The 10712-nt window shown below is 45.6% G+C and overlaps 1 protein-coding gene across 1 annotated transcript; it reads left to right on the forward strand.

Moving 5' to 3' along the window:
* Positions 1 to 697: 697 nt before the first annotated feature.
* On the forward strand, positions 698 to 9245 carry LOC102769456 (fibroblast growth factor 16). Its single transcript, XM_006774062.2, has 3 exons — positions 698 to 758; positions 7292 to 7395; positions 8862 to 9245. Exons 1-3 carry the CDS (start codon positions 698 to 700, stop codon positions 9105 to 9107), a joined length of 411 nt encoding a protein of 136 aa, XP_006774125.1. The 3' UTR covers positions 9108 to 9245.
* The last annotated feature ends 1467 nt before the right edge of the window (positions 9246 to 10712 follow it).

Here is a 10712-nt window from a genome sequence, read left to right on the forward strand (position 1 = left end):
TGAGCCTGCAGGACGCTGAGCGCTGGGGCCTAAGAAGGGCCCCAGGGTTCAGGTGCCTGGCAGGGGGGCGGGGGGAGGGCACCGGCCAGGCCTGGCACCTGCTCTCAGTTCTTATTGAGGCTGCCCGTTGCCCTGACTGCCGCCAGTTCCCGTCCCAAATGCCGCTCTTCTGATAGAATATTTCTGAGCAGGGCACGGGACAGAGCGAGGAAACACCTGTTTCCAGCAAGAAAAGGGGTGGAGGGAAGCCCCGACCAGGTTTCCAATGGCCCCTCATCAAGCCTGCTCTCTAGAGCCCTGTAAAAGCACGCCCACAAAGCCAGTGGAAATCATTTTTTTCTAAAAGATCGCTTTCTATTTCTTACTCCCCCCTCCATCTCCTAAGCTGAACGTCCCTTAAAAAAATGTCTTCTTTCTTCCGTGGGGTTTCCCCGCTCCTCCCAGTCTCCTTAAGAGTCTCCTTAAGACCGCGCCTTGGTTCCTGCAGGGACTGCCGGCACCCCCAACCCCAAATTTTGCAACTGCACTCGCTTCCGGACTTTTCACTTCCTCAGCCCTCGTCCAACCTACAGGTGGGGAGTGAGGTTGGGGGGTGGGCAACAGAACAAAGAAACCAGGGAGGCCCTTGTCCCAGGCCAGGCACCCCTTCTGCAGCCTCTGACCAGCCGGGGAACAAGAGGGGCTCAGGAACGCGGGAATGTCCCGGTCTCGGTCTCAGGCCACTTTCCCAAGGCGAGCAGCCCGAGGACGCGAGGGAGGTGGGGATTGCCCCCGCGCAGCAGACAGACCTCCACGCAACAGGCCTGAGTGGCCGTGGGCGCCAGCAGCCTCCACGCATTGGGCTCCGTTATTTCATCAGCAGTTTCAGAAAAACCTGCCAAAAGCAGTTATGCCTCACTGCAATGTGTAGCTTTTTCCTGCCATTTTTTCATAATAAAAGAGGGAGTGAAGCTCGTTTGTTCTCTTCCCCTCTCCACCCCCCTCTCCCAAAAAGAGCCAAATGGATACGAGAAGGAGAAAGGAAAAAAAAAAAAAAAGAACCCACACACCAATCTCCGAGGGGATGCCAGTGAGGTGTGGCTTGTATTTAAATATCCAATATGTCAATGTAAGGGGAGTGGGTACGTATATAAAGTGCCGTTTGTATCCGATAGCTCGACGAAGCCAGCTATGAGAGGCCTGAGGAGATGGATGTGGAGGGAAAGCAGCACTTTGACTGAGAGCAAGGATAATATTGGTGAGGATTTCCTGTTGGCTATTACTCTGTTGTAGGAAATAATCCCCTTTAGGTGAATGAATTTCTCATGTGCAAAGCATGTGTCCCCACCATGGAATTCAGAGAATCCAATGTTTCTGTGGTAAGATGGTGTTCCTAAGTAGAGGACTCTACCGCCCCACCCCATCCACACCCCCATGGGAAACAGGGTTCCAAATGAACCTGAGCATTCAGATGAACAAGCAGCATGCCTTTCGTCACCGTTGTGTGTCTGAGGGCTTCACTGGACTTTTCCTGCTCTGTGAAAATGAGCAAGAACAAGCCAACTCTAGCAAGCAAAACACACAGGGTTTTATTCCACTATAATTTAACCGCCAGGGACGCGGGGCAGACGGGACACGACGGTGCGGACTTGAGCCGTCAGGCGTCAGGGCGCCTGGCACCCTGAGACGCTCGGGAGGGGGCGGGGGCGCGGGCGCCTTGAGGTGCGGCCTCTCCTTCCTCCACTCCACTCTCCCTCCCTCCCTTGGGTGAGAGCGGATCGTTCTGGCATCTGGATGCTGTACTTCGACTGGAAGCAGGTGGAGCTGGGAGAGGGGTAGGAGCAGAATCACAGCAGCTGCAGCGCGGGACAGAGCCTCGAGGGCAGGATTGTCGCGGGCGATGGCCTGGAGCAGGAGCCTTCGTGGGCCATGGACGTGATGGGCGAATAGCCCACACCCACGTCGCTTTTGGCCAGCACCTGTCTGCTTCTGGGTTGCTTTGCCTGGGGTGGGGGCCAATCCAGGCAGCCGGCATGAGCTGCTAGGGTTGGAGAAACTAGGAAAGCCTTCCAGTGTCCCTTGTGTAAGGGCACAAACCCTGGGGCAGCTTTTGCTTGGAGCTGCCTCTGGACTCCTTGCCTCAGTGAGGAAACAGTCCTGGGCCCGCTCCCAGCAACAGAAACAGGTGTCTCCTGGACCAGGACAGGAAATGTCCAACCTCTGTCCAATGCCTGTCTCACATATAGAACACAATATAAACCTTGGTCTGAGACAGAGATCATTAGGTTTCGAAACAAATGTGTCCACTCATCAGTAATTTGGCCATTTTTATTTTCAATGTCCTATTCTCTACTAAACCATTTCTCAGGTGCTGTGACAGCTACCTTGGGCCCTCTTTCCCCCAATGCCCCTACTTCCTCCCAAGGACCCAGTGGCCCAAGGAAACCTATCCCTAAGCCTATAAGAGGTTTTGACTATGTTCAGGCATAATAAGTTCTTTTCTTTTTCCCACCCTCCTTCACTCCCCCTAAGCCTCCTCATCCTCCTACTCTCCATTCCTTGCTGGAGCTGCTGCTGGCATGCACAGTAAAAAGTGGGGGGGGGGGGGCACAGAGGCCAAGTCTAGCAAATAACTTAGGGCCAGGGCTGGTCTTCCTTGCTGGGAGCAAGCAGGAACCCTAATGAGGTCTATGTCATCTTGGAAAAATGCACTCACAGAGCCGGAGTGCAGTAGGTTGCCTGTGGGGTGGGGGTAATGGAGGGGTGCAGGTGTCTGTATAAACTTGCAGCATGTCCTCAAATGGGTGATAAGGTGGGGTGGAGGGAGAAGGAGTGCCAACTTGGCTCCTTTTCCTTCCATTGCTTATGACTTTGCAGTCCCCTTTTGTTTCTCTTCAGAAGTAATGGGACTCCCGCCCTGGCCTCAGAGCCCCCCAAAGACTCCCAAAATGGCCGAGAAATATTGGAGTAGCTCATTCCTGACATATAAGAGAAAAATCATGAAATAATAGAGAAATGTTGGTTGGGGGTAGCAGAGGTGGAGAAACTATGAGCTTGGCTCCCAGCAGCTACAAGTGTTTGTCTGATTCTGTGCCTAAGCTGAGCCCAATAACCTACAAGGTCAACATAAATCAATAATAGGCTCTTGGGATAAGTGGTCTTTAATTACATCCCTAACGACACATCTTGATTTCTTTTCATCTCTCAGGCCTGCTAGGGGTGTTAAGTTTAAGGAGAAACCAAAGGAAATAAAACTGGCAGGAAGAAGGGATGTTTTCACGGCTGCTTAACTGACTGCTTCATTTTCTGTTTTGTCTTTAAAAAAACACTGCCTGAGACCACCTCTGCATCACCTTTTCCCTTGCCTCCTTCCCTGGCTTCCTGGCAGTTTTGTGTATTTCCTGTAAATGAAATGATAACTGGTCAAAGCTGTCTCTTTGTAACCTCCCCTGCCAACTTTCTAACACATATACTCTTTCTCAGTTTAGCTTTTGGCAAAGAAAGAGGTGGCGTTTGAGTTTGCTAACTCCTCCCTTCACATTTGAGTTAATCAGCCAGGGTATTCAATAAATCGAAACTTTAACATTCCATAAGTGCTTTAGCAGTCAACATTCCAGCAGGGTAAAGTAGGCCAGACTTAAGATATAAAATATTATAGATTTCTGCTTGGGAGGAGGAGGTAGTCTCCAAAGGCCATGTAAAGTAAATAGCTATTTGTTGTAATTGGAGAGCAGGGCCCCCAAGGATTACCCTGGAATCCATGTGTTCAGAACAAGTCAGGCTGAGCCCAAGAGCAGCCCCGACTCCATATAATAACCTGTTGGCACAGCCTATCCTCCCCCCTCACCACCCCCCATTCTGCCATCAGTAGCCAGAAGTATTACAACCTCTGCCTGGCTGGTGGCATTAACATGAGGTTCACAGAGATACTGACATTCTTAAGGGACACCTGTGGATTGGCATAGTAGGGTTTGGGAGCCAGGCTGGAGGAGAGGCCTCCCACCACGTGGGATGGAGCAGGCTCCTGCAGCTGCTTTGGGTTTTGAGTGATCTGGTTCTTATTTGGCAGGATGCCAAGGCAGCACTGTCTTGGCCATGAAGGTCTGAAAGGATGGCTGAGGGAGCTCAGGCAAGTTATGGAACCAGATTAAATGGCACCTTAGCCAGTCATCTAGCTAAGTTCTGAAGCAGTGGGACCCAGGATGATCCATTTAGAATGAGGCCATGGGGGGAAAGGTGTAAGAAGACAAGAGTCCAGAAATTGTCAAGCAAAGGCCAGAGCTTGAGGTGGACGGGTCAAGATGAGGCAGAGCAGAGGGAGGTCCTGAGCTTTAAAGGGGGTGAGAGTAGTGAGGACAAACTTTGTCTACTTAATACTTTGCCTCAACACTTTACTGTTAACACCCCTCTCCAGCTGTAGCTGGGAAAATGTAAAAATGGCTTGTTTTCTCTCTCCCTTCATGCTGGCTGGGATTCAGAGAAGGTTTAGGAATATCTGTTCCATCATCATGTGCTACTGGGTTCCCACAGTTTAAATCCAGCTAATAGGAAAGTTGGCAGAGGGAAATGATGCCCAAAGACAGCTGGGCAGGGACGATTCCAGCTGTTGGAGACCCCTGTTACTGGACACAACCCAAGTGACTTCCTGTATGATCTGTCCTTTGGCATCATGTTAACAGAGAATTGGAGAAAAACTGTGGTGACTCAAATGGCCACACCTCTTGGGTTTCATGATTTGTTCTCACACCAGGTCTTGGATGGTGAGATCACAAGCTGACCTCTGCTACTTAATGAGCTCGGGGTGGTTAGAGACATGAGATACTTAGAGAATGAGGGAACTAAGGCTTGAAGCTCATAAGTAATCTGCCTAAGCAAAGCAAAGAACTGAAGGCTCCAACAGGTTGGTATCCCTCAAAGTTTAGCACCCAGAACTGAATCATGTTCTGGTTTCTCATTTCCTTGCCACACTGGCTGTTCTCCTTTGAATACACTCCTGTGTTTCTGTAGCCCTCTTTAAACACAGTAGAACTAAAAAACAAAGCAGAATGGGGCAGTCCTCTCCCTTAAGCCAGTTACTAGACCTCTATCAGTGCAGCCTTAAATCACATTAGCTTTATTTTCCCTTCCCCGCCCTCTGTTTTACATTAGCTTTTTAATAATTTTTAATTTTTACATGACTAGTTTCACATTAGCTTTTTAATAATCTCATGTATCACCCATACTGAGCTTACCTTATTCAATCAAATCCCCTAAGCCATTGTTGTGTACGTTTTGCTAAGCCACATCTCCCCATTCCAGAAATGGGCAGACTTGCATTTGATAAAAATGCATCAAAACACAAAAGAACAGTATGTTTTCAAGAAAATATACATGGTTGCCTAAAATGGGGAGGAGGATGGGAGCAGAGTATGGAAATAAAAAGAAAGAAATAGATAATTAAAACGCCCTTGCACAGGCCAATTATGATAATAGAACAAAAGAAGAAGGCATATGATTTACACAATTGTCTGCACTTGCGCTCACCCTCCCCCAACAAAACCCCAAACACAAAAAACATCTTCGGTAGTTGGTTTGGGGACCAAAGTGCAGGATTTTACATTTTATTCCAATTAAAGCTTATTTTGTTGGTGTCAGTCCGATTTTCCATTCTCTTGAAATCTCTTTGGATTTTGTTTGTGTCACCCTCTCAGCTGTATGTCTTCTGGAAATAGGGTAAGCAGTCCCTCTATATCCTCTTACAGTCATTTATTAAAATGTTAAACAGGGAAGAACCAAAATCAGAATGTTGTACAGTACAGCTAAAGGTTTTGATATATAAAATCAGTATCTGCTTAACCATTACTTGGCACCAGGTATTTTTCCTTTCACCCCCTACCATCTTGTATCAATCTCTTTTCCCAAAACTCCTTTCTTTGTACTATAAGAGTTAGTAATAACCAGACTGAGAATAAAACTTGGAGAATTTTTATACAATGGCAGCCAAAGAACTTTACATTCTTCCAATGGGCCATGGAAACATGTGCCCTGAAGCTGCCACACTTGAACACCACCTACCAGCCCCAGTCACTGGGGCTCTTCAGACTTCCCACTGGAGTTTTGCACATGATTTCAAAATTAACCACTTACATTTTTAAGTGATCTTTGAGGAATTAGTCTCGCTTTCTATGTAGATTACATAGAACATTATTACCCTTAAAATTGCATTTTTTAATAAGAAAGACAGCCAGATATGAGCTCATTTCATACCTTTGGTTGCCTCTGTGAGTCAGTTGTATCAAGTTTTGCTCTGTACATTGAAAAGCATGTTTAGAGACAGGAATATCACAGAGGAATCTAGCTTCCCATTATATCTGCATCCATTTGATAGATGTGCTATCTTAGGGTAAAAGTATAAAGTGTTCAGTGTCACTAGCGTTTCAGTTCTTGGTCCTTTTTCCCTCTTAGTGGTTGATTTCTTTTTTCCTCTTACTGCTGCTCAGTAAATGAAAACGTTTCCAAGTCTTCACCTCTATCCTTGTCAGCTAGAGGGACATTTCTGAATGTCTTCCCTTTTCCCTTTAATTTGCAACATCTCAAATCAGTATTAACTCCAATACTACCTGCCAACTCTTGGCCATGAATAAACTTGAAATTCTCAAGAGAGAAGGGGAGAATGACAGGCTTGTCAGCCTGGGATTGTACTGGCTGAGAGCACTTTTCAGGAGAAAGCTCTTACCAGGCCAAGTTCTGCATCCTGCCTATGGCAGGAGAAACAAACTTAGTGAGTGGCCTGTGTGGCCTTTGTTAGAGTCAGCTACAGGCAGTTGACAGCCTCATGTGGCTTTAAGTACATGGGAGCTAAGAGGGTGCAAAACAAGTTCAGCCTAGAGGACAGAAAGGTAATGCTCTGTGCTCTATGGAGGAGAGAAATGACTTTGGGAAGTTACAGAACCCTGGCCATATTCTCCTATTTAGGAAGCTGCAATCCCATTTCTTGAAATGTTGGTATTTTACAGTAACAGTGCCTTATAATTAGGAGCTTTTGTAACTAAAGCCTTCTCACTGTATCTTCCTCATAATATGCTTAAGAGTGTTGACTAGAGGCAGAGATTGTTTCCCCCATTTTACATATGGAAAACTTGAGGTCCACAGAGACTCAGTGTCTTCTCTGTAGTTCCATTCTTGCTGCAAAATGGTTTTATCAGGTCATTCATGAAAGGCACCCAGGGCTGGCCTCCAGTTGCAGATAACTGACTTATAGCTCATGTTACCTGAACAGCTTCCTCTTAGCTTGATGTCAGTAATGGAAATGGCATTCACCTTTTTTCTCTAGGCATCCTGGAGTTTATCAGCCTGGCTGTGGGGCTGATCAGCATTCGGGGAGTGGACTCTGGCCTATACTTAGGAATGAACGAACGAGGAGAGCTATATGGATCGGTAAGTTTAAGATTTTCTTTTCATCAGAGGCTATTACCACCAGTATTTGGACAATGTAAGGCAAAAGTACATAAAGACTTTTATCTAGCACTTGAAATCCCTTTTGTCAACTATAAAAGACTAGTGTTTTCTAGTCATGTGTGGTTGCCCAGGAACTTGCTCCATAACACTTTCACTCATTCAGCCCCCATGAAAACATAAACTTTACTGTGGCATACTTGCTTTTGCCTTTTCCATTAGAGGGCCAACTAGTCTGATGATAATAGTAAGCTGTGCTAGTTTGTTAGTGGATGGTATGGGTTTGGGGCATTTGCTGTCCTGAGGCGTACATATGAATTTTAATGGGTGCCCAGAGGGGTAACAGACTAGCTGGCACAAAAATAGGCAGTGGAAAATCTGGCCTTCAGATTGAGAATTCTGAGATTAACAACACAGTCCCTGATTTCCAGATTGCTTCAGCTGAATCCCAAAGGCCAAATGAAACAAATAAATGAAGAGTGAGGGTTCCAGGGTCTGGTGACAGCCCTAAGTCTCCAGCTAGGACTGGGTTGGCTGCAGTGCATGTTCTCTATTCTGGAAGCTAGCCAAGAGCTGGGGAATGGTGAGTGACTTTGCTGACCTTAACCCTTTCAGGGAATCCCAACTCATGGCTTTGGCTTTTGAGTCACATAGAATGCTTTCTGGCTGCCTACACCCCTTGAAATCAGAGCACATTTTTCCCTGACACCTAAGCGATAGGCCTGTCCCCAGCACTCAGTATCGGCAACCCCAGCAAGTACTATGGATCAAATGTGAGAAGGGACAGAGGCAAGAGACCCAGGAGCTGCTAGCTTAATGTAGCCAGATTGGAGGAACTTTTCAAGGAGATCTTTTGTAAGCTTTCCAACTGACAGGCCTTGGGCCCTTCATCAGGAGAGATCACAGCTCACCTCCTGTGGAACTTAATATAGATCCAAGGCCTTTGCCTATCAGTTGACATGGTTGACTGTAATCTCAATGTATTTTAACATTAGCCCTAAGTAGGGAGAAAACTCAGGGATGCCAGTGGGGCATTGGGCAGCCATAGCAGCCATTCTCAGGCTCAGAAAAATCTCAGACTCTATTGTAGAATTGTGCCCCTGAGACCTATATAATTTTATTAGCCAATGTCATCCCAATAAATTCAATAAAAATAATTTTTAAAAAAATTTCAGCTCAAAGAGCCAGGTGGGGCTCTCTCTTCCAGTCTCCTACCTTCAGGAAAGATCTTACCTAAAACATTTTTGTGTAGCTCATGAAAGAGAATGAAGGTGACACAAATAGGACTATTTTGCTATTTGGAAAGAAGATACCTCAGTAATATGGGAGATAGGACTGAAATTTTCTGATATCAATGTGCTATTGCTGTTTCAGGGTTCTCCACCAGCAAGCTGGGATGGGGAAAATAGTCATATAATGGGCTCTGCTTTATTTTCTCACCCTCACAGAAGAAACTCACGCACGAATGTGTTTTCCGGGAACAGTTTGAAGAGAACTGGTACAACACCTATGCCTCCACCTTGTACAAACACTTGGACTCAGAGAGACAGTATTATGTGGCCCTGAATAAAGATGGCTCACCCCGGGAAGGATACAGGACTAAACGACACCAGAAATTCACTCACTTCTTACCCAGGCCTGTAGATCCTTCTAAGTTACCATCCATGTCCAGAGACCTCTTCCACTATAGGTAACGGAACCTAGCGTGACCTCTGTAACCCATATACTTTGGGGCCACAGTTGTCTCTGCAAGCACTATACTCGTAGCTTTTCAATCTTTCCTATCAATTTAGATAGCAAAGAAACACTTACTGTTCAAGTCAACCCAACTGTACCCTTGTTTAAAATGTATATCAAAGTTGGGTTATTTGGGGAGGGATGTGGGGGGAAGGGTGGGCTAAAGGGAATCTTGTATATACTTTTTTCTTTACTCATGTACTTTCCCCTGAGGTGGTACGAAAAAGACTGGGGGCCCCTGCCAAGGGCCAAGGTTATCTCTCTCCACAATCTACCCAAATACTTTGACAATGGGTAAATGAAAGACCAAAAGATCTGCCATAGATGCTACCTACAGACTTTAGAAAAGTCTCATTCAGAAAAATCCTCAGGGCTACAGCCCTGCTGCAAGCCATCCTTGATTTGGCTCTGCAGATTTCTCATCTGTCCTGACATGCAGTTTTCTTGCCATTGGAAGTGGGAGATGGGGAAGATTGCAAAAAAATGCTATTAAAATGTAAGCATGGATACTGTGCATAAGGACAAACTATTTATGAAATGTATATGCTATTTATTTTATATATTTATTTATTTCAAAATAATTTTATTTTTAATGAGAGATGCTATGACTGGATTTTCATCAGAAAGAATAAGGTCCTACTGAAACAGGATAAATTAGTTATTAAAGGCTTTTATTGGCAATAAAATTATCTTTATATTGTAACCAGTGTCTAATTCTATTGATTTGTACATTTAGTAGGATGAGTCAGCTTCTTTCTTCTCCAACTTGTTAGAATTTCCTGATGTCAGCATTACACTGCCTAGGCTTGATGACCCATTACTCACAATATTAGTATTATCTAGGGGCCCTATCTGAAGTCCTTTCTGATTCTATGACATTAAACTTAGTGATGAACAAAGTTTTAGGAAAGCCTGAATCAACATCTCTTATGGCAGCTCCCATTTGTAATTAGGACTTAGGCGTAGAAAAAACCCTCCTTTAGGATTTGGTTAGGGCCCAAAGCATGAAGGTCAGAAACCCTAATTGGTGGCTGCTTCCTTTATTTATTTTTTATAAGAAAAATTTGTTTATGAAGTTAGGTAGTAGAAGTGAACTAACTGGGCTGCATAGGCTCAGGATATAAGTTACATAAGCAAAAGAAGGGCCTTTGGAGCTTAGGAGAGAGAAAGGCAAGGTAAAGATGGGAAAAGAAAGATGAAGGTGTGTCCTCAAGAGGGAGAGCCCATTGGTGGCTTTCTATATGAAGATGAAGGGATTCAAAATAACCAATAATCAATAGGGAAAGTGAGCCCTAGCTGGTTTGGCTCAGTGGATAGAGCGTCGGCCTGCAGACCAAAGGGTCCCAGGCTCAATTCCGGTCAAGGGCACATACCTTGGTTGCAGGCTCCTCCCCAGCCCAGGCCCTGGTCAGGGCTCATGCAGGAAGCAAACAATAGATGTGTTTCTCTCACATCAATGTTTCTCTCCCTGTCTTTCCATCTCTCTTCCAAAATCAATGGAAAAATATCCTCGTGTTAGGATTAACAAAACAAAAACGAGTGGGAAGAAGGCTCCTACATGG

Source organism: Myotis davidii, unplaced genomic scaffold (genome assembly GCF_000327345.1).
Source record: "Myotis davidii unplaced genomic scaffold, ASM32734v1 scaffold1627, whole genome shotgun sequence".
Taxonomy (NCBI): domain Eukaryota; kingdom Metazoa; phylum Chordata; class Mammalia; order Chiroptera; family Vespertilionidae; genus Myotis; species Myotis davidii.

Excerpts from the sequence above, each read along its gene's own strand:
- LOC102769456 (XM_006774062.2), top strand. The coding sequence starts at position 698 with ATGTCCCGGTCTCGGTCTCAGGCCACTTTCCCAAGGCGAGCAGCCCGA. Across the intron at positions 759-7,291 it reads AGCCCGAGGACGCGAGGGAG|GCATCCTGGAGTTTATCAGC; the intron begins GTGGGGATTGCC and ends TTTTTTCTCTAG. Across the intron at positions 7,396-8,861 it reads GAGGAGAGCTATATGGATCG|AAGAAACTCACGCACGAATG; the intron begins GTAAGTTTAAGA and ends TCACCCTCACAG.